Genomic DNA, 23,546 nt, shown 5'->3' on the forward strand with positions numbered 1-23,546 from the left:
GAGGTCAATTGTCAGTCTCATTTTACTTGGTGATCAGCTGCCTTTGATACAGGTGATCATGTCCCATTTTATTTATTTAAAAAAATTTGAGGGGGAGGAATTAGGTTTTTATTTATTTCTTTATTTTTAATGGAGGTACTGGAAATTGAACCTGGACCTTGTGCAGCTAGGTATGCATTCTACCACTGAGCTATACCCTCCCTCGTTTTAGATGACATCCTTTTGTTTGTTTGTTTTTGGAGGGGAAGGTAATTAGGTTTATTTATTTATTTATTTAGTGGAGGTACTGGGGATTGAACCCAGGATGTGGCACCTGCTAAGCTTGCACTACCACTGAGCTGTACCCTCCCTCCCCTGTCTTAGAAGCACTTTCTTACCTGACTTTTACGCACACTGTGCTGATCTTGTCCCACCACACAGGCTCCCTTACTGATTCCTCTCCATCTCCCTGACTGCCAGTATCCTGGCTCTCTGCGCTATGGGTGGTCACACCCCAGGAGATCACATTCAGTCTGATCACATATCTGATGACTCCTAAAATGTAATCTCCAGCTCAGCCCCTTCTCTTGTCCCAGACTTTTCCATTCAACTGTGGACCTGCCCCTCCCTCAGCATTTCATCTCTTAATAGTGGCATCTCTTTTCTTCTTGTTGATCAGGATGAAAATCTTGGCATCATCCTTTAAAAAAAAAAGTCTCTGTAGCTGTCTAGACTTTCTTTTGTTCAACTTTATTAGATGTATATACACAAGTGTAATACGTATTTGTATTATATATAAATATAATTATGTATATTTTGCTACACAAGATACTAGTATATATGTTAGGAGCAAAATAAAATGAGTATCTGTGAACTCACCACTCTACCCAAGGACTATAAAGTTACCAATAACTTGCATCTATATAATCCCTCAACCTCCTATCCCCCTGCCTCCTCCCTATAATATTTTCCCCACTTTGAAAAAATTATTCCCTTTTTTTTTAATTGAAGTATTGTCAGTTTACAACGTTGTGTCAATTTCTGGTGTTCGGCATAATAGTTCAGTCCTACATATACATACATCTATTAGTTTTCATATTCTTTTTCACCATAGGTTACTATAAGATATTGAATATAGTTCCCTGTGCTCTACAGTATGAACTTGTTGTTCATTTATTTTGTATATAGTAGTTAGTATCTGCAAATCTCAAACTCCCAATTTATCCCTTTCCACCCCCTTCTCCCTCCGTAACCGTAAGTTTGTTTTCTATGTCTGTGAGTCTGTTTCTGTTTTGTAAATAAGTTCATTTGTCTTTTGTTTAGATTCCACATATAAGTATATCATGTGGTATTCTTCTTTCTCCTTCTGGCTTACTTCGTTTAGAACGGCAATGTCCAGGTCCATTTATGTTGCTGCAGATGGCATTATTTTACTATTTTTAATGGTTGAGTACTATTCTATTATATAAATACACCACAGCTTTTTTCTCCAGTCATCTGTCGATGGACATGTAGGTTGTTTCCATGTTTCGGCTATTGTAAATAGTGCTGCTATGAACACTGAGGTGCATGTATTTTTTCGAATTAGAGTTCCCTCTGGATATATGCTCAGGAGTGGGATTGCTGGATCATATGGTAGCTCTACTTTTAGTTTTTTAAGGAATCTCCATACTGTTTTCCATAATGGCTACACCACACTACGTTCCCACCAACGTGTAGGAGGGTTCTCTTTTCTCCACACCTTCTCCAGCATTTATCATTTGTGAACTTTTTCATGATGGCCATTCTGACTGGTGTGAGATGGTACCTCATGTAGTTTTGATTTGCATTTCTCTGATAATTAGCTATATTGAGCATTATTTCATGTGCTTATTGGCCATTTGTATGTCTCCATTGGAGAGTTGCTTGTTTAGGTCTTTGGCCCATTTTTGGATTGACTTGTTTTTTTATTATTAAGTTGTATATGCTGTTTATATATTCTGGAAACTAAGCCCTTGTTAGTCTCATCTTTTACAAATATTTTGTCCCATTCTGTAGGTTATTTTGTTTTGCTTATGGTTTCCTTTGCTGTGAAAAAGCTTATGAGTTTAATTAGGTCCCATTTGCTTATTTTTGCTTTTATTTCTATTGCCTGGGTAGACTGCCCTAGGAGAACATTGCTAAGATATATGTCAGATAATGCTTTGCCTATGTTTTCTTCTAAGAGGTTTATAGTGTTTTGTCTTATGTTTAAGTTTATAAGCCATTTTGAATTTATTTTTGTGTATGGTATGAGGGAATATTCTAACTTCATTGATTTACATGCAGCTGTACAGTTATCCCAACACCATTTGTTGAAGAGACTATCTTTACTCCATTGCATATTCTTTCCTCCTTTGTCAAAGATTAATTGACCAAAAGTCTATGGGTTTATTTCTGGGCTCTCTATTCTGTTCCACTGATCCATATGTCTGTTTTTATACCAATACCATGCTGTTTTGATAACTGTAGCTCTGTAGTATTGTCTGAAGTCTGGGAGGGTTATTTCTCCAGCTTCATTCTTTTTCTTCAGTATTGTTTTGGCAATTCTGGGTCTTTTGTGATTCTGAATAAATTTTAGGATTATTTAATCTAGTTCTATGAAAAAATGTCGGGTGATTTGATTGGGTTGTTTGTTTTTTTCTTGTAAGTCGTATGAGCTGCTTATATATTCTGGAGATCAAGCCTTTGTCGGTTTCATTTGCAAAAATTTTCTCCCATTCCATAGGCTGTCATTTTGTTTTACTTATGGTTGCCTTTGCTGTGCAGAACCTTGAAAGTTTAATTAAGTCCCATTTGTTTATTCTTGCTTTTATTTCTATTGCCTGGGTAGACTGCCCTAGGAGAACATTGCTAAGATGTATGTCAGGTAATGTTTTGCCTACATTCTCTTCTAGGAGGTTTATTGTATCTTGTCTTATGTTTAAGCCTTTGATCCATTTTGAGTTTATTTTTGTGTATGGTGTAAGGGAGTGTTTTAGCTTCATTGATTTACATGCTGCTGTCCAGTTTTCCCAACACCATTTACTGAAGAGACTGTCTTTATTCCATTGTATATTCTTGCCTCCTTTTTCAAAGATTAGTTGACCAAAAGTTTGTGGGTTCATTTCTGGGCTCTCTATTCTGATCCATTGGTCCATATGTCTGTTTTTGTACCAAAACCATGCTGTTTTGATTACTGTAGCTCTGTAGTATTGTCTGAAGTCTGGGAGAGTTATTCCTCCAGCCTCTTTCTTTTTCTTCAGTAATTTTTTGGCAATTCTAGGTCTTTTTTGGTTCCATATAAATTTTATTATGATTTGTTCTAGTTCTGTGAAATATGTCCTGGGTAATTTGATAGGGAGTGCATTAAATCTGTAGATTGCTTTGGATAGTATGGCCATTTTAACAATATTGATTCTTCCAATCCAAGAACATGGGATATCTTTCCATTTCTTTAAGTCATCTTTAATTTCCCTAGTCAATGTTTTGTAGTTCTCTGCATAAAAGTCTTTCACTTCCTTGGTCAGATTTATTGCTAAGTATATTATTTTTTTGGATGCAATTTTAAAAGGGATTTTTTCCTTTACTTTCCTTTTCTGGTATTTCATTGTTAGTGTAAAGAAATGCAACTGACTTCTGTATGTTAATTTTGTGTCCTGCTACCTCGCAGAATTCTTTTATCAGCTCTAGTGGTTTTTCTGTGGAGCCTTTAGGGTTTTCTATATACAATATCATATCATCTGCATATAGTGACAGTTTTACTTCTTTTCCAGTTTGGATCCCTTTTATTTATTTTTCTTGTTTAATTGCTGTGGCTAGGACTTCCAATACTATATTGAATAGAATTTGTGAGAGTGGGCATCCTCATCTTGTTTCGGATTTTAGTGGGAAGGCTTTCAACTTTCATCACTGAGTATCATGCTGGCTGTAGGTTTGTCATAAATTGCTTTTATTATGTTGAGATGTGTTCCCTCTATGCCCACTTTCGTTAGTTTTTATCATAAATGGGTGTTGAATTTTATCAAATACTTTTTCTGCATCTATTGAGATGATCATATGATTTTTGCCCTTTCTCTTGTTGATGTGGTGTGGTGTATGTATCACATTGATTGATTTCTGTATGTTGAGCCATCCTTGTGTCCCTGGGATGAACCCAACTTGATCATGATGTATAATCTTGTTTACATGCTGTTGGATTCTGTTTGCTAATATTTTGTTGAGGATTTTTGCATCTGTGTTAATCAACGATATTGACTTATAGTTTTCTTTAACTATATGTCTTTGTCTGGCTTTGGTATCAGGGTGATGGTACTTTCATAGAATTAGTTTAGGAGTATTCCCTCCTCTTCAATCTTTTGTAAGAGTTTGAGAAGGACTGGTATGAGCTCTTCTTTGTATGTTTGATAGAATTCCCCGGTGAAGCCATCTGGTCCTGGACTTCTGTTTGTAGGGAGGTTTTTTCATTGCTGATTCTATTTCACTTCTAGTGATTGGCTGTTCAAATGATCTATTTTTTCTTGATTCAGTTTTGATGGATTGTATGTTTCTAGAAACTTGTCCATTTCTTCCAGGTTGTCCAATTTATTGCCATATAGTTGTTCATAGTATTCTTATAGTTTTTTGTTTTTCTGTGGTGTTAGTTGTAATTTCTCCATTTTCATTTCTTATTTTGTTTATTTGTGTCCTCTCTCTTTTATTCTTGGTGAGCCAGGCCAGAGGTTTGTCAATTTTGTTTACTCTTTCAAAAAACCAACTCTTGGTTTGATTGATTTTTTTTCTGATTTTTTAAATCTCTATTTTATTTAGTTTCTCCTTGATCTTTATTATTTCTTTCCTTCTGCTGACTTCCATTGCTTTTTAAATATCATTTTCTCACAAACAGATATCAACTAAACAATATGTTGCTTAGTCTTGCTCATTTTCAGGCTCTATAAAATGATATCTCATTATATGTAGTCTTTCGGTACATGTTTATTTTTTCACTCAATATGAATATTTACAAGATTTGTCCATATGGTTGCATGTTGCTGGAGTTCATATATTTTCACTAGAATGTATTGTACCACAGTGTGATACACCAAACATACAATAATTTACCTATTCTTCTTTATGAATTATTTCCTTTTTTTTTTTTTGCTATTATAAACATTGTTGCTATGAACATGATTGTGTCTCCTGTATAAGAGCAAGAATTCCTCTAGACTACATACATATCTAGCAGTGAGATTGCTAAGTTGTGAGATATGAGAACAATCATCTTTGAGAAATAATGCCAAAGTGTTTTTCAATTTAAAGTCCTATCATCAGTGTTGGAGTTCCCCTTGATCTATGTTCTCTCTAACACTTATATTCTTAGACTTCTTAATTTTTGCCAATCCAGTAGGTGTATTATAATATCTCATGGTGGTTTTATTTGACATTTCTCTAACTTCTAATGTAGTTGAGTATCTTTTTATATAAGCATTAGCCTTTTGAGTTATATCTTCTGGGAAATGCCTGATTATTTGAGTTGTTTGTGTTTTTCTGATTGTTGTAGGAAATCGTTATATATTCTGGATACTAATCTTTTGTCAGTTTTATGTGCTGCAAATATCTTCTTCTTCATGAAGATATTTGTGACCTCTCCTTTCACTTTTTTTCATGACATATTTTGATTATCAGAGATTTGTAATTTTAATAAAGGCATATTTATCAATCCTTCATTTTATGATTATGCTGTTTGTATCTCACATAAAAAAATCACTCTCTACCCTCCTGGTCTGAAAAATATTTTCTTACATATTCTTCAAAAGATTTTACTGGGTGACTATAACTCAGTGGTAGAGCACATGCTTTGCATGCACAAGGTCCTGGGTTCAATTCCCAATACCTCCATTAAAAACTTTTTTTTTAAACTTTTGCCCTTTATACTTAAGTTCTAAGTCTACCTGAAGTTGATTTTTGTGTTTTGTGTGTTATAAGGGGTTCTTTTTCTTTCTTTTCTTTTCTTTTTTTCTGGTTATATATGTTTATTTTAAAAATTCAAATAATACAGATTAAGGGGGGAAAATACTCTCCAAATCTCATCATTTGGAAATAACTAATATAACAGTTTCTCCATTCCTGTGACCACATTTGGCTCACACCTCAGTTGATTTGGTTGTATAGTTAGGTGTTCCATTTTTAAGAAAGTCTTGTTTATGGTATATATTTTTCATTTTTTAATATGAAAAATCAGTTACCACAGCCTCATTTATTAAATAGTCCCTCCTTTCTGCCTGATCTGCTTTGCTACCTCTGTTAGAGATCAAAGTTCCATACATACATGGATCTGTTTCTGGACACTCTATTTTCTGTTCTGCTGGTCAGCTTTTAAAACCTGCACCAATAACACACTTTCTTAAATCATATAGCTTTAAAATAAATCTAGGTATCTCCCAGAGCAAACACCACTGTGCCAATACACTCTTCTTCAGGAGCACCTTGTCACTTCTTGGCTATTGCTCTGAGAATCAGCTTGTCAAATTGTGCAGGACTTTGGTTGGAATTGCATTGAACACAAAGTCCAATTGGAGACAAACTAGTATTTTTTGATAGAGAAACTTCCTATCAAGGATTGGGGATATCTCTCAATTTATTTAGGTCGTTAATGTCTTTCAATGAACTTGTGTAATTTTCTGCATACAGCTAATGCATATCTTCCATTTTATTTATTCCTGGTACTTTATTGCTTTTCTTTTATGGTAAATGGTATTTTTAAAGATTACATTTCAAATAGTTCTTTTTTTTTGCACATAGAAATGCAATTAATTTTCCATATTGATTTTAGAGCCAACCACCTTTTTTTTTAATAACCAAGGCTTTCTACTTGTTTTGTTTGTTTGTTTGTTTTTAAATTGGAAGTACTGGAGATTGAACCCAGGACTTCGTGTATGCTAACCACATGCTATACCACTCAGCTATAACCGCCCCCAACAACCACCCTAATAAACTCTCTCTTGTGTATACTTATTTTTCGATAGATTTTTGGAATTTTCTATGAAGACAATCATGTCATCTGCAAATGATGCCTATTTGCTTTTTCCTTTCCAATACTATGCCTTTAATTCCCTCTGCTTGTGCTGGCCTGGTCCTTTGGTACAATGTTGAACACAAGCAGTAATAGCTGGCTTCTTTCTTTTGTTCCTGGACTTAAAATAAACACTTACAATGTTTTCCCAGTAAGAAAGGTATTTGCTGTAGTTTTTTTATTTAAATAAGTTTTATCAAGTTAAGGAAGACCCCTTCTATTCCTAGTTTGCTAAGAATTCTGTCATGTATGGTTATTGAATTAAATGTTTTTCAAAGCCAATTTTTATTGTGAAATATAACATCAAGACATGCAATAAGAGCACAAAGTATACTGACTACTCATAAAAGAATACTTATAGAGGGAATACTCATGCAACCACCATCCAGGCCAAATTAAAGAATCTTGCTGGTACTCAGAAAGGAACTCTGTGTCCTCACTCTGTCACACAATTCCGCCCTCACCATAGGTTAAGTAGTATTTTGACTTTTATGGCAATCACTTCCGTGCTATTAATAGTTTCTGTGTATGTGTGTACATGCCTTAACAATATAGCTTCTTTTGTCTGCTTTTGATGATACATATGTAATAATTCTATATGTATTTGTTATGTATGTTGCAGTGGAATCAGGGCATAGGGCATCTTTATTAATGCTAAACTTTTCCACACTGGTTTAACCTCATTGTACTCTCATTAATTTTGTGTGAGAACATCTCTCGCTCCATATTTTTGTCAACTCTTGATATTTTCAAACTTTAATTTTAGCTATTTTGGTGGATACAGTGATATTTCATTATTGCATTTCTTTAATACTAAACTAATACTAATAAGGTTGAGCACTTTTTCGTAATCATGGCCTTGTGGATTTCCTCGTGTAGTGCAAGTTCTAATCTTTAGTTCATGTTTACAATTCGTATTGTTAGCATTTTTTTCTTACTCATTTTTAGTTCTTTATACATCCCAGACACATCCTTTGTCAGTGATATATATTACAAATGCTTCCTTCTATTCTGTGGCTTGTCTTTTGATTAACAGATGTTCTTGATTTTAATGTAGTCAAATGAACCAATCCTTCCCTTTATGGTCAGTATATTTGATCCTTAAGAAAGACTTCCCCACCTTGAATTCATCACTAAATTCTTACTATCTTCCAAAAACCTTTTTAAAAAAAAAGGGGGGGGGAGGTAATTAGGTTTGTTTATTTATTTATTTTAATGGAGGGACTGGGGATTGAACCCAGGACCTCGTGCATGCTAAGCACATGCTCCACCACTGAACTATACCCTCCATCCCTCAAAAGCCTTTTTTAATTTGCCCCTGACATTTAGGCTGTAGCATAGTATTGAGTGATTTTTAATACATGGCTTAAAATAGGGGTTCAATTTTATATTTTCATATAGATATCTACACCACATAGATGTCACAGCAACATTGAAATGTGTGTCCTTTCCCTCCTGCTCAAATGTGCAAACTATCATAAACCAAGTGTCCATGCGTGTGGATTTGTTTCTGAGCTCTGTATTGTGTTCTAGTGGTCAATTTATCTGTCTGTATCTTGTGCCAGTACTACGCTATCTTAATTATCATGGCTTTGTAATTGTGTCCTGGTATCTGGTAAAGCAAGTCTTTCCACCTTGTTTGTTTTCAAGAGGTTATTCTTGACCTTTTGCATTTCCATGCATTTTAGAAATCAGTTTGTCAGTTTCATATACTTACCAAAAAAGCCTGTTTGGATTTTGATTAGGATTGTACTGAATCTATAAATCACTTTAGGGAGAACTGACTTCTTCATGATATTATGAATTCTAATCTATGAATGTGAAATATCTCTCCATTTATTTTAGGTCTTCAGTGTCTCATAATAAAATTCACAACATATGGGTCTTATACATATTTTGTTATATTTATAAGTTGATATTTGATACTTTTCATAGTATTGCAAGTGGTAATTTTTTTATTGAAGTGGAGTTGATTTACAATGTTGTGTTAGTTTCTGGTGTACAGCATAGTGATTCAGTTGTATGTCTATATATTCTTTTTCATATTCTTCTTTATTATAGATTATTACAAGCTATTGAATATAGTTCTCTGTGCTATATAGTAGGACCTTGCTGTTTTATCTATTTTATATGTAGTAGTTTGTATCTACTAATCCCAGACTCCTAATTTATCCCTCCCCCTCCCTTTCCTCTTTGGTATAACCATAAGTTTGTTTATGTCTGTAAGTCTGTTTCTGTTTTGTAAATAAGTTCATTTGTGTCATTTTTTTTAGATTCCACATATAAATGATATCATATGATATTTGTCTTTCTCTGTTTAACTTACTTCATTTAGTATGATAATCTCTAGGTCCAACCATGTTGCTACAAATGGCATTATTTCATTCTTTTTTATGTCTGAGTAATATTCCACTGTATATATACCACATCTTTATTCATTCATCTGTCGATGGACATTTAGGTTGCTTTCATGTCTTGGCTATTGTAAACAGTACTGCTATGAACATTGGGGTGCATGTATCTTTTTGAATTACAGTTTCTTCCGGATATATGCCCAGGAGTGGGATTGCTGGATCATATGGTGAGTCTACTTTTGGTTTTTTAAGGAATCTTCATACTATTTTCCATAGTGGCTGCACCAATTTACATTCCCACCAACAGTGTAGGAAGGTTTCCTTGCCTCTGCAAGTGGTAATTTAAAAATTATTCATCATCTAATTGTTTGTTGTTCATATATATATAGTTGATTTTATATTTTCTTAATCAAGCAACCTTGTTAATTATTATATTATTATTATAATAATTTATTTGTAGATTCTTTTGAATTTTCTACATATGCAGTCACATTTTCACATTTTCTGTAAATGGTAACTGCTTTGTTTCTTTTTTTATCTAATCCTTTTACTTTTTTTTTTCTTTCTTATCTTAGTGCTCTGGCTAGGATCCCCGTTATGACACTGAATAGAATTGTTGACACCAGGCATTTCTTCATCAGATTTACAATTTCCCTTTTACTTTTCTAAAAGTTTTTCTTTAGCCAAAAATGAATGTTGATTTTATCACATGGTTTTTCTATATTTATTGAGATGATTGTGATTTTCCTTTAATCTATTAATATAATGAGTAAAATAAGTGTATTTTGTAATATAAAGCTACCCTTAAATTCCTGACATAAATTCAAGTTAGTCTTGGTGTATTATCTCTTTTGCACATTGCTGGATTCAGTTTGCTAGTGTTTTATTGAAGATTTTTGTATCTCTGTTAATAAGTGAGGTTGGCTTGTCATTTTCCTTTCTAGTATTGCCCTTTTCCGGTTTGGTTATCAGAGTAATCCTGGCCCCATAGAAAGTGCTGGGGAGTGTCCTTTCTTTTCCTATTTTCTGAAGAAGCTTATATAAGATTAAAACGACCTGCATTTTGAAAGTTTGGTGCAACTTGCCTGCAGGATGTAATTTTTAACTCCTTCTTTTCCTTTTACAGCTCACAACTAATCCATTTGCAAATTCTGTTCACCCTAGCTTTAAATTAACTTCAGAATCCAACAACTTCTCGCCTCCACTGCTACCACCTTCGTCTGAGCCACCACCATCCTCTCCTGCCTTGCTCCTTTTTCTTTTTTTAAACTCTCTTCTCCACTGTCACCTTATCAGAGAGGCCTTTCCTTACGACCATATATAAAATAGGAAATGTCTTCTGCATTCCCCATCCCCCCTCCTTGTTTTGTTTTGCTTTATAAGTTTATTACCTCCTGACCACTTATGTGTGGATGTATGTATTTATTGCCTGAGTCTCACCACAAGAATGTAAATACCATGAGGGCACGTATTCTGTCTGTATCCCTAGCAGTTAGAACAATGACTGGCATAAGAGGTGCTAAATATATTCTTTTCAATCAATGATGAATATTTTATTATGTGACTGACCCCTTAGACGTCAGTCAGTCTCTCAAGCTTTATTTCAGTACATCTTGTTTTCAATCCTCAGCATTAAAAACACAGCGCCTGGCACATGGCCTTGCACATAACTGTCACTTAGTAACAAATGAATGAATAAATGTTAAGTCCTAGGCTTTGCTTAAGTTTAATTAGCTCCATCCTTCCCTTGGAGACCTGTACTTTTCTTCCCACTTTCCCCTCTTCTTTCCTCATTTCTAGTCCGTGCTCTTCTTTCTCACATCTACCCCTCCTCCTCTTCTCTCTCTGCCCTTTCTAATCTCACTCTTTAGTCCACCCTCTCTCCTTTATTTCTCCAAATTCTCCTTTTCTATTTACTAATTGTTCCCTCATTTTCTCCTCTTATACTTCTTTGTCTCACGGAACGGAATGTAAAACATCAGAATTAGAACTGGCCTTTATCTCTCACTCTGCAGATACAGAAAAGGGGACACCACAAGATGGCATGATTTGCAAAGGTCGCAACTAGTGTAACGCTGAATTAGGAGGAGATCTCAGAATACCTTTCTCCTTCTCTTCTCTCTTTCATTTCTGCTTTGTCTTCTCTTTCCTAGCATAATGTTGGAGTCAGACAAACTTGTATATGGATCTCAGTTCCACCACTTATACTGGTGACCTTCAACAATTATTTAACTTCTGTGATCCTCAGTGTCGTCATATGTTAATTGAGATATTAATGTGCACCATAGCAGGGAGGGCATAGCTCAGTGGTAGAGCATATGCCTAGCATGCACAAGGTCCTGGGTTCAATCCCCAGTACCTCCATCAAATAAAAAAATAATAATAATAAATAAGTAAATAAGCCAAATTACCTTTCCCCTAAAAAAAAATATATATATATATATATATATATATATATATATATATATATATATATATATATATATATATATATATATATATATTTAAATATGCACCTCAAAGGGTTGTTGTAAAGATTAAATAAAAAGTTGAACAACAACATACACAGACCAAAAAAACCAAAAACAAAACCCCTAGAGCTAATAGCACACTTCACAGTGAGAAACTCAAAGCTTTCCAAGATCAACTAGAAGGCAAGGATATCTGCTCTCACCACTCCTTTTCAACATCATACTGGAAATCTTTGCTAGTGCAATAAAGCAAGAACAGGAAATAAAAGGTATACAGATTGAGAAAGAAGACATACAACTATCTTTCTGACAGATGACGTGGTCATTTATGTGGAAAATCTGAAGGAATGAACAAGAACATAAAACCTCCTGGAACTAATAAGCAATTAGAGCGAAGTTGCAGGATACAAAGGTTACTATACAAAAGTCAACTGCTTTCCTGTATACCAACAATTAACAAGGGGAATTTGAAATTAAAAACACAGTATCATTTAGCTATCCCTAAATGTGAAATACTTAAGTATGAATCTAAGAAAGAATATATAAGATCTATGAATAAAACTACAAAACTCTGATGAACAAATCAAAGAAGAACTAATTAAATGGAGAAATAATCCACATTCATGGATAGGAAGACTCAATGTTGTCGAGATCAGTTCTTCCCAATTTGACCTACAGATTCAATACCATCTCAATCACAACTGCAGCAAGTTCTCTTATGGGTATCAACAAACTGACTCTAAAGGTTATATGGTGAGGCAAAAGACACAGAATAGTCAATACAATATTGAAAGAGAAGAACAAAGTTGGAGGACTCACATGACCTGATTTCAAATCTTACTATAAATACTATATTACTATATAAAGCTATAGTAATAAGACAGTGTATATTGACAAAAAAAAAATAGATCAATGGAATAGAACAGAGAGCCCAGAAACAGACCCCCATATAGTCAACTAATCTTTGACAAAGGAGCAAAGGCAATACAACAGAACAAAGATAGTCTCTTCAACAAATGATGCTGGAACAACTGGATGTCCACATGCAAAAAAAAAAAAAAAATCTAGATCTAGACACTGACTTTACACCCTTCATAAATATTAACTCAAATGGATCACAGACCTACATGTAAAATTCAAAACTATTAAACTCCCAGAAGATAACATAAGAGAAAACCTAGATGACTGTGAGTATGACTTTTTAGATACACCACCAAAGACATGATACATGAATGAAATAATGATAAGCTAGACTTAATTAAAATTTAAAGCTTCCACTTTGAGACAGACCATATCAAGAGAATTATAAGACAAGCCACAGATGAACAAAATATTTGCAAAAGGTACATCTGATAAAGGATTATTATCCAAAATACACAAAGAACTCTTAAAACTCAAGAAATAAGAAAACATACAACCCAGTCAAGAAATGGGCCAAAGACCTTAACAGAGACTTCAACAAAAGAGATACACAGATGGTAAGCTCCACATCATGTATCATCAGAAGTGGTGAGGGAATAACTCAGTGGTAGAGTGGGTGCTTAGCCTGCATGAGGTCCTGGCTTCAATCCCTAGTACCTCCACTAAAAAATGAAATAAACAACTGGAAGTCCTGGGGAAGTCATGTACAGCATGATGACTATAGTAAAAAAAAAAAAAAAAAACACTGTGTTGGCATATTTGAAAGTTGCTAAGAGAGTAGATCCTAAAAGTTTTCATCACAAGGAAAGAAAATTTTTTTGTAATTATATGAGGTGATGGGTGTTAACTAATTGCAATCATCTCACAATATATATATGTGTCAAGTCATTATGCTGTACACCTTCAGCTTATACAGTGCTATATCTCAATTATATCTTATGAAAGCTGAAAAAACATAAAATTTACTTTAAAAAGTCAAAAAAAATAAAAAAGTTAAAAACAAAAAGAAAGAAAAAAGTTCCCCCCGCAAAACACAAAAACCTAATTACCTCACCACCACCCAAAAAAAAAACATAGAAAAAAAAAGACATATATCATCAGGGAAATGCAAATTAAAATGATAGCAGATACCACTACATACCTATTAGATTGGCAACATCTGAAGCACTGACAACACCAAATGCTGGTGAGGACATGGAGCAAAAGGAATTCTGGTTTATTCCTGGTGGGAATGCAAAATGGTACAGCCAAGTTGGAAGACAGTTTGGCAGTTTCCGTTTCTTACAAAACTAAACATACTCTTACCATATGATCCAGCAATTGTGCTCCTTGATATTTACCCAAGGGAATAGAAAACTTATGTCCACACAAAACCCTGAATAAGGATGTTTATAACAGCTTTATGCATAATTGCGCTGACTTGGAAGCTACCAAGATGTCTTTTAGTAGGTGAATGGATAAATAAACTGTAGTACATCCAGACAATGGAATACTATTTGGCACAAAAATGAAATGAGCTATTGAGCCATAAAAAGACATGGAGGAAACTTAACGTGAAAGAAGACCAGTCTAAGAAGTCTACATACTGTATGAATCCTACTCAATCTCACTCTGGAAAAGACAAAACTATGGAGACTAAAAATATCAGTTGTTGCCAGGGGTGGGGTGTGGGAAGAGATAAATAGGCATAACGCAAGAGAATTTTTAGGGCAATACACATTTTTAGTTCAATGAAAATACTCTGTGTATTACAGTGATGGATATCTGTCATTATACAGTTTTCCAAATCCACTGAATGTATGTCACAAAGAGTGAACCCTGAAGGTAAACTAGGGACTTTGGGTGATTATGTGTCAATATAGGTTCATCCTTGGTAAAAAAAAAAAAAAGTACCATTCTGATGAGTGATGTTGATGATGGAGGTTATGCAAGTGTGGGAGCAGGGAGTATATGGGAAATCTCTGAACCTTCCTCTCAATTTTATTGTAAACCCAAAACTTCTCAAAAAAAAAAAAAAAGTCTTAAAAAAGTTGAGCAAGTAAAGACCTGGCACATAATAGAACATACATTCACCCTTTTCTTGTTCTTTCCTCATAGTTTTCTTTTTCCTTCCCTCTTTATTTTTTTTTAGGTCTTTGACTTTTTTTTTTTTAATGATGTATAGTCAGTTTACAATGTTGCATCAATTTCTGGTGTACAGCATAATGTTTCAGTCATACATGTACATACATATATTCCTTTTCATTACAGGTTACTATAAGATATTGAATGCAGTTCCCTGTGCTGTACAGTAGAAACTTGTAGTTTATCTATCCTTCCCTCTTTAAATGGATAAGGTTGGACTCATAAATTCTTTGGCTCCTTCAACCTTTGGAATGTTTTATTAGCCTTTGCTCCCTTCTTCTCACTTTCATATGTCATCTTTCATTTATTTCTTCTTTTTCTTTATCCTCTTCTGCCTCTTCCTCCTCATTCTTTTTCCTCTTCTCCTTCCTTTCTCTGTTTCTGCTTCTCATTTTCTATCATAAACCAAGCCATGTGGACCATAAGCTTTGAGCTTAAAGTCCCTTCAGCTGCAGAAGTCTGCAAGTTAGTTCTATGACTTTTCTCTTAATTTATGTTCTTTTCCCCTCTCTCCATTACTTATAAATTACTTAACTTCCCTGGGCCTCGGTTTTTCCATTTGGAAAATGGAAACAATAATAGATTGTTATAAGCATCAAATGAAGTAAGTAAAGCTCTTACCTCAGTGCTTAACACAAAGGCCTCCAAAATGTCATTAACTTTACTCTCACTTGACCTTCTGCAAGTCCGGTGAGAACTATAAAATACTATAGAAATGTTAGTTGTTTATTATTTTTTCCTTCAAGTATCATGGTGAATTGGAAAGAAGGCTCCGGATTTTAAAAGACCTGTCTTCCAGGCAGAACTCTGAATTTTGATGAGCCTCAATTTCCTCATCTGTAAAATGAGAATAATAACATGTGCCTTCCCTCCACCTAAGATTTTTTTCCTTCCCCAGGAATTAAAAGGCAATGTACAGGAAAGCATCACTCTTCAAGCATATGTTATAATCATGACAGATGGTGTCCAGGAATCACAATGCGGACGCTCTATAGGCACGAGGATTCAATGGGATTAAAAAAAATTTTTTAAGATGCCCGATCAACAGTAAGCACTCAAAACATGTTAGCTATTATTTCCTTTACCTTTTCCATTCTTGCCTCTTCCTCCTTCTGAAAACTCAGGGGTTGCACTACCCAGCTGACCTCTGCAGCTCAACTTCTATTATTGTCTCCTTCCTCTCTCCTCCTCACCACCCGCTTTTTCCCTTCTCCCTCTCTCTTTCTACTGCAGCTCTCCTCTCCCCTCAGGCACCCGGTACAGCCCGAAGTCCACAACTCAGGCCGCTTAGCGCTGACACGGAACCAGCGAGAACCTGCCTGAGACCAAGGCTTCCCTCTGCAAGTGGCTACTAGCACTCGTCCAGCAATAAAGTTTTATTGAAATAAGGCAGAAAAAAAGGCGCCCGTCAGTCTTTCCTCAGCAGCCAATGAGAAAGCGGGACGTCTACGTCGCTCACGGGAGCTTCAGCAGTCCGAGGGGGGGCGGGGCACGTCGCGCTCGAAACCCCCTCGGAAGAGCGGAAGTACAGCCGGAAGCCAGCCATAGAGTTTAGGGGCCAGAGCGACTCTGCAGGGAGGTGGCAGGAAAGGCTGGGAACAGCTGCCGGAGGTGACGGAGCAGTGGCCCCGCCCGGTGTGCTGGAAGGCGAAGCTTCCAGGTAGCGGCCCGCAGAGTCTGACCCAGAATACGACGGGGCAGCCGACAGGAGCCCACGGTCCCAGGGCGGCTTCTTTAAGGGAGGGGGCGGAGCCACGTGAAGGACCTTGAGGGTGAGGTCACATGGTTCGGGGCACATGCGGGGCACCGTGGAGTTTTGAGGGATCGTCGTCGTTGGGGTGAACCACTATGTGCCATCCCTTCCTCCACTGCGACCCGTGCCTTGCGGTTTAATGGGGTGCACGTGCTGGGGCTTGGGGTTAGGGCCAGGGATGGGGGAGGGTGGGCGTGGCAGCCCTGTCTCAGCCAGGCTTCTATCGAAGTGGCCAATTTTAGGAGTCCTAGATCCAGTGTTAGACTGCTCCATCTCTGAATCCTCGTTGCGAAAGTGGCCCAGTGCCTCTGCAATCCAGCCTCTAGCCCTGTGCTTTCCACCCTTCCCAGTTCAGGAACTTCCAGCTTCACAACCTCTTTCCTTGCAGCTCCAGACTTCCGGAGCCCAGGTCCCCGCAGCTCAGTGCAGCCATGAGTGCCGAGGTGAAGGTGACAGGGCAGAACCAGGAGCAATTCCTGCTCCTGGCCAAGTCGGCCAAGGGGGCAGCACTGGCCACGCTCATCCACCAGGTGCTGGAGGCCCCCGGTGTCTACGTGTTTGGGGAACTGCTGGATATGCCTAATGTTAGAGAGGTGGGTTCCTGGCCTGGATAGCCCGCAGGGAAGCTTGGGGCTGAAGTTTGAATTTGAGAGTGGTTGGGCAGGGCTCATTTTGCAACCCCATAAGCATTCAGTTGAACAAGAATACAGTGATAATTAACTGGCAGCTTGCAGAGATAAGCAGGCAGGTAAATCTCTAAACCTCTTGTTTTCCTTCTGGGGATGAATGACCTACAAACCCCAGTATTTTTCACTTTTAAGCAAACGACCTTGCGATTCAGAATAGGAGACTTGATTCCAGCCTGTTTCCATCAGTGTACCTCTTAATAATTGTATCACCTTGATTAGGTCACTTTTGTTTTAAAGCCTAAATTTTCTTTTAAAAAAAATGGACCTGATACTACCTGTCACTGTTACTGTAGATATCAGGTGAGATTATGGGAAAATGTAAAGTCTGGTACAAATGGAAGGATGAATGTGAAATTGGCCTGCCCTGTTCTCTCCCTCTTTGCACCTTATGCTAATTCACTAAGTTAGATAAGGTAGAAGGTAGCTTTTCCCCAAAAACACACGACAAGATGCTAGGAACACAGCAGAGAGAACTGTTCACACAGAAATGGCAGAGTTAAGAGTTTAAAGTTCAGAGTGGGTGGGTTGCCAAGATGTATGACACCAGCTCGAGTTCTGAGATGCTGTGACAGTGCTGGGTGGGCTGGTGATTGAGTCAATGGATTTAGCTTTTCGGAGACTGCCATCTTTCCCTGCTTTCCTCTGCAGTGGAACTAAAGAGAATCAAGGTGAAGAAAAAGAAGTATGTTTGGGGTGCCAGTTTAGCACTCTGCTAGTTGTCTGGGAATACCAGAAAAGTACGAGACTCAGTGCTACCCTCTGATACTTACATTCTGGTTGCAGAGATAAAGATGAATGGATATCCATGTATAAGTCATTTATTTAGCAAGCATTTATCGGCAGAGCCAACTACATGCACAGCTCTGCTAGACCTAAGTGTGGTACCAGAGACTGGGTCTGTAATCTTGTTGAAAGATATTCTTAGGTAACAACTTTAGGTGGCCTTTGATTGACTAAATGCCAGAAGGGGTGATCAGTGGTAGGAGGAGAAGAGGTCTGGGTGGGTTGGCCTGGGTGATGAAAGCTCCCAGATGAGGCCAGTCTGAAGCAGAATCCACAAATCCCAGAGCCTGTCCAGTCCGTGTAGCTGTCAGGGGAGTGAGGCTGAGGCGGGAGTCTTTGGTGCATTGGGAAGTACAGCAGACTCCCTAAAGATACTCAAATTCAGAAATACTCTTAAGGGCCACACAACACAATTTTCAGTGTCTGGTGTGTGTGTGTTTGTGTGTTAGTTAGATAACACTCTGAAGGTTTTCAGCTCTGCGTTTAGGGTAGGAGTTGGAGGTGAATGGAGGACGAGGGGACTGTGGATTGAGGGGATCATGTAAACAAAGCCCTGGACGTGAAAATGAGGCCTTCCCATGGGGAGGGTGATCAGAGAGGCAGAGAGCTGCTTTTGATGAGCTGGGAAAGCTGATGTTGGAGGGGGAGGATAGGGCCAGAAAGTGGAATTCAAATGAGGAGGGTGGGAGGGTGGAGAGAGATGCCCTTCCTGTCACCTCTTCATCATGTTCTTGCAGCTGGCTGAGAGTGACTTCGCTTCCACGTTTCGGCTACTGACGGTGTTTGCTTACGGGACATATGCTGACTACTTAGGTAACCGGAGGGGCTGGAGCTCTGGACTATTGGAGGTGGGAGAAGGGCAGTTTCTGGAGGGACTTAGAAGAAATCCTATGTAGATCCCTGAAGTACACAGGGTCAGGGTTAAGACCTGAACTGGCATGGAAAACTTAAAAAAAAAAAAAAAGGCAAGAGACAGAGGCTAGAGCTTCCCACAATACAAAACCAGGATTTCCTACACTTTGTCTTTTTTCCTAGCTGAAGCCCGGAACCTTCCCCCACTCACAGAGGCTCAGAAGAATAAGCTTCGACACCTATCAGTTGTCACCCTGGCTGCCAAAGTCAAGGTGAGTGACAGCCCCCTAGTCCTGGGCCGAGGAGCACCCTTTTGTGTGTCCCTTCTCAAGGGCCCAGATAAAGGGAGTGGCCCTCAGAAAGCCTCTGACCACAGTGTTCCTTCTTCCTACCTCCTCTGATGTCCCTGCAAGGTCTGTGTCTGAACTCTGTTACCTGTGGCCTTTTAGACTGAATAGTATTCTCTTAGTTTTTTGTTTAGTTTCTGTTTTTCAATAACTTCGGTTCTAAGTAAAACTTCTTTTGTGTTTTGGGTCAGAATAGCAACTAGGGTGTCGCTCACTGTGCTGTTCAGCGTCCTGCACCCCCACCCCCTGTAAAGTCCCGTGCAGACAGCCGAGCTGGAACAGTGCTCTCTCTTCTGGTGAAGTGCCAGGCTTCTGTTTGCTAGAATAAGAAATACATAACCCTGAAGTATCTTTGTATGTCCCGTTGGCTTCCGTTTTTTAATAACTATCCCCCTCCGCCTGTCAGCATCTCCCACCTGTTACCTGACTCTCCTGTCTTTCTCACGATTTTACGTAAATCAGGCTCTTTACCGTGAGATGCCTCTTTGGAAGCAGACAGAATCTAAATGGTAAACAGAGTAACTCCAGGGAGAGCCCACATCCATCCTTCTGTTGTGTCAAGCTGATCTTGACCAAGTCCATGTGTGTCCCTGAGCTGTGGCCAGAGGATTGACACCCGGGCAGATGTCACTTTCTTCCCCTGTGGTGGGGAGGGTAAGCAGGGTAGGGGAGCATAAGTCTTTGATTTAAGATTGTCCTTTCCATGATGTTATTTCTCATGTGGAAATGCTTTTATTTATTTTGCCCTAGAACCAGACTTTTAGAGATGATTTAGGAGTAGGAGTGGAGGGTGGGCAGGGGGAAAGGAGGGAAGGAGAATCTTGGAAGCCCTCCTCTGCTGCTGAACCTCACAAACCCCAGCCTGACCTCCGGGCCCCAGTGTATCCCATATGCAGTGCTGCTGGAGGCCCTGGCCCTGCGGAACGTGCGGCAGCTGGAAGACCTTGTCATTGAGGCTGTGTACGCTGACGTGCTTCGAGGCTCCCTGGACCAGCGCAACCAGCGGCTGGAGGTTGACTACAGCATCGGACGGGACATCCAACGCCAGGACCTCAGTGCCATCGCCCGAACCCTACAGGAGTGGTGAGACCTGTGTTCCGGCGCTGTCCCTTCTCTGCTCACCCCAAGACAGGGAGGGGTTCTCTGGAGGGGGTGCTGGGCTGGGCGGCAGACATGGAACCCAAAAGAATGCAGGGGAATGAGTTCGTTCCTCCAGAGGCTTCTGAGGGAAGCGAGGAGTGGAGGTGGGCCTGGGGAACAGGAGGCGGGAGGCGCGTTCTCCATATAGCAATGGGGGAGAGATGGGGGAGCTCCTGAGAGGATCCTCACTGGGAGGTGGGATCCTCACCTGTCTCAGCTAGATTTAACCCACTGGTCTGACCAGCACTGTCCAAAGGCTGTGGCTTCTCCCACTTCTGTTTTCTCTCTGTGTTCCTGTCTGACGTTAGTTCATGAATACACCTTCTTTTTTGCGTCTCCAGGCACCTCCTTTCTCCTCCCTTATCCTGTCTTGAGTGTCCTTCTGGCTCCTGGGAAGGTTGTTGCAGGCGGTTTCCAGGTGCCCTGGCGAGGCTTCTGACTCAGGGCTCTGGATGCCAGGATCTAGGGGTCTTTCTGAGTCTGTGATCGCAGCCCTCTGCTGACACACCTCCCCGCCGATTCCCGCAGGTGTGTGGGCTGTGAGGTGGTGCTGTCAGGCATTGAAGAGCAGGTGAGCCGTGCCAACCAGCACAAGGAGCAGCAGCTGGGCCTGAAGCAGCAGATTGAGAGCGAGGTGAGGAGGCGGGGGAGGAAGACGGCCCAAAGCTCCTCCAGCCTGGGCTGGCTGCCCTGGGCAGAGGGGTTTGAACACTGGCTGTCGCCAACAGACCCGGGGGCCGGGCCTGTCAGTTTCTGGAACCTTCCTTGTTTTCCCCACTCTTTACCCTGGTAGGTTGCCAACCTTAAAAAAACCATCAAAGTTACAACAGCAGCCGCTGCCGCAGCCACATCCCAGGACCCTGAGCAGCACCTGACTGAGCTGCGGGAGCCGGCTCCTGGCACCAACCAGCGCCAGCCCGGCAAGAAGGCCTCCAAGGGCAAGGGGTGAGCAAGCGCGGCAGGGACCGCTCGCTTCCGGGCTGCCTTGCTTTCACTCCAGAGGCCTGGCCGCCCTCATCCCTTTGGTCATTTATGTGGGGGTTCGGAAGAGGGGAGCTTGCAGGGCTTCGGGGAGTCCCTGAGCCTCTCTCTCTCTCTCCACCCCTTGCCAGGCTCCGAGGGAGCGCCAAGATTTGGTCCAAGTCGAACTGAAGGGACTGTCGTTTCTTCCCTGGGGATGTGGGGTCCCAGCTGCCCACCTGCCCCTTAGGAGTCCTCAGAGAGCCTTCCTGTGCCCTTGGCCAGCTGATAATCTAGGTTCATGACACTTCACCTGCCTTCTTCTCTCCCCCACCCGCAAACATAGATCACACCTTCTCTAGGGAGGAGGCGAGTACAAGTCATGTTTTTGTTGGTACTTTTTAATGTGACTTTCTTATGTGTCCCATCATCCCCTCCTCCTCCCTGCCTATTTCTTTAGGAGCCAGCATCTGTCTCTGTTTATTATATGGCATTAGTAGGTGGGTCTGCTCCATCGCCAGCATCACCCACACATGTTCCTTCTCCCACTGCCCCACCCCTGCACGTCTAACCCCCAGCTCCTGCTCCCTGCCCCTAGCCTGTTTGGGCAGCATCTGAAGAGCCAGAGGGCTCCCACCTTTATTCCCACCCTGAGAGTGCCGGAGCCAGCCTGCCATTCTGGGAACCACTGGACACTTTCATCCTAGAATCCCATCACCCAGCAGTTGCTTCCTCTCCTCTCTCTTCCCCTTGGGTCCGGGAGCGCTGCTGCTTCAGTGACCCCAGAACCTAAGGGCAGCTGTTTCTTGAGCTGTTGTGAGATGGTTCTTTCTTGACTCTGGCTGTTTGAAAGCCTGATGGCAACCTTGCAAGGATTTATACTTTTGTGAGTTTGGGAAGGGAAGGGGATAGAGATTGTATAAAAAGAATATATATACATATAGCTATATATGACATGACACAGAAATAAATCTATGAGAAGTCTATCTACAAACATGCCCTGAACTGGGTATCTTCTGTCCTTGGTATTCGTGGATGGGAAGGCTCATTCCCAGTCCACTCTAAAGCAAAGTGCTGGGAAAAGGAGAGAACTGGATGCAACGTGCCGATTCCCCGCCTAGGAGCCAGGAGCCCTCGGCCCTGGGCTGTATGACTCTGGACACACTGCTGAGTATCTTGGCATTCATTCAGAAGCAATGGATACTTACCAAGCACCGACCCATGGTAGGCACTGGAGCTGCAAATGATGGTCACTGTCCCTGCTCTCAGCCTGTTTCCTTCCACCTTATAGAATTATAGGGGGAATAGTTGATAGTAAACTGCAATTTTTGCATCAAAACCACATAGGACTCTCAGGTCTCAGTAAGAAGCAGCAGTCGGGCTCCTGTCCTCTGTCCAAGGCAGAGCATTCCAAACAGCATGCTGGGAGGGTTGGTCTCCTTGGCCCAGTGCACTGCTGTGCGCATCCTAGAAGTGGAAGGTCTAGTGTAAGGGGCAGTTGGCCCCCCACTTGTAGGGGAAGGGATTGCCTCCTGAGGGTCCCAGTGTTGACTGAGCTGCTCTCCAGAGCTTGTGCTGACCTCTAGTGGAGGTGGAGGGTTGACCATTCTTCGTTGGTCTCAAAAGTATCAGTCATAGAATTGGAAAGTGGGAGTGGATCCTGAATTTTTGGTTAAATTGGGCCCGTTGTCTTGAGGAGCAGTGGATCCTTAATGAGACCAGTCCAGTGAGCCCTGTCTCAGGAGCTGACGCTCTCAGCCTCGCATTTTACCTTTGGCCTGGACAGGCTTGTTGGGCCTATTGCATCTTGCTTCTCAGTCTCTGCCTCTGAAATAAGCCCCTTCTTCCTTCCGCACCATCTCGTGTGTAGAAACCGCTAATTCCTGATGCTTTGCCCCTGTCCCTACCCTCCCCCAAACCTGCCCATTCCCCCAGATTTCCTCTTGAACTTCAGGGTCTCATTTTCCTGTAAGCTGGTCCCAGATAATGACTCCGTAACTCCCCTGGCTCCTCTAGTTCCAGCTCTCAGTGGGTGGCTCTAAAGTCTAGTGCGGGCTGGGCTGGGACTGCCTGGCCCAACATGCAAGCAGGGAGGAGGGGCCCTTCACAGCCCTAAGGACATGCA

The 23,546-nt window shown here is 40.3% G+C and overlaps 1 protein-coding gene across 3 annotated transcripts; it reads left to right on the top strand.

The window, feature by feature from the left end:
* The first annotated feature begins 16,360 nt into the window (after positions 1-16,360).
* On the top strand, positions 16,361-22,415 carry COPS7A (COP9 signalosome subunit 7A). 3 transcript variants are annotated; one of them, XM_010990849.3, is made up of 8 exons: positions 16,361-16,669; positions 17,039-17,243; positions 18,860-18,935; positions 19,158-19,246; positions 20,202-20,404; positions 20,990-21,095; positions 21,255-21,406; positions 21,574-22,415. In XM_010990849.3, exons 2-8 carry the CDS (start codon positions 17,082-17,084, stop codon positions 21,611-21,613), a joined length of 828 nt encoding a protein of 275 aa, XP_010989151.1. In that variant the 5' UTR covers positions 16,361-16,669; positions 17,039-17,081; the 3' UTR covers positions 21,614-22,415. The 3 variants fall into 3 exon arrangements, with proteins under 3 accessions (XP_010989151.1, XP_010989152.1, XP_010989153.2); XM_010990850.3 differs by having other exon boundaries at positions 16,361-16,557; XM_010990851.3 differs by having other exon boundaries at positions 16,663-16,735.
* Positions 22,416-23,546: the final 1,131 nt, after the last annotated feature.

The sequence above is a fragment of the Camelus dromedarius genome, chromosome 25 (genome assembly GCF_036321535.1).
Source record: "Camelus dromedarius isolate mCamDro1 chromosome 25, mCamDro1.pat, whole genome shotgun sequence".
NCBI classification, from domain to species: domain Eukaryota; kingdom Metazoa; phylum Chordata; class Mammalia; order Artiodactyla; family Camelidae; genus Camelus; species Camelus dromedarius.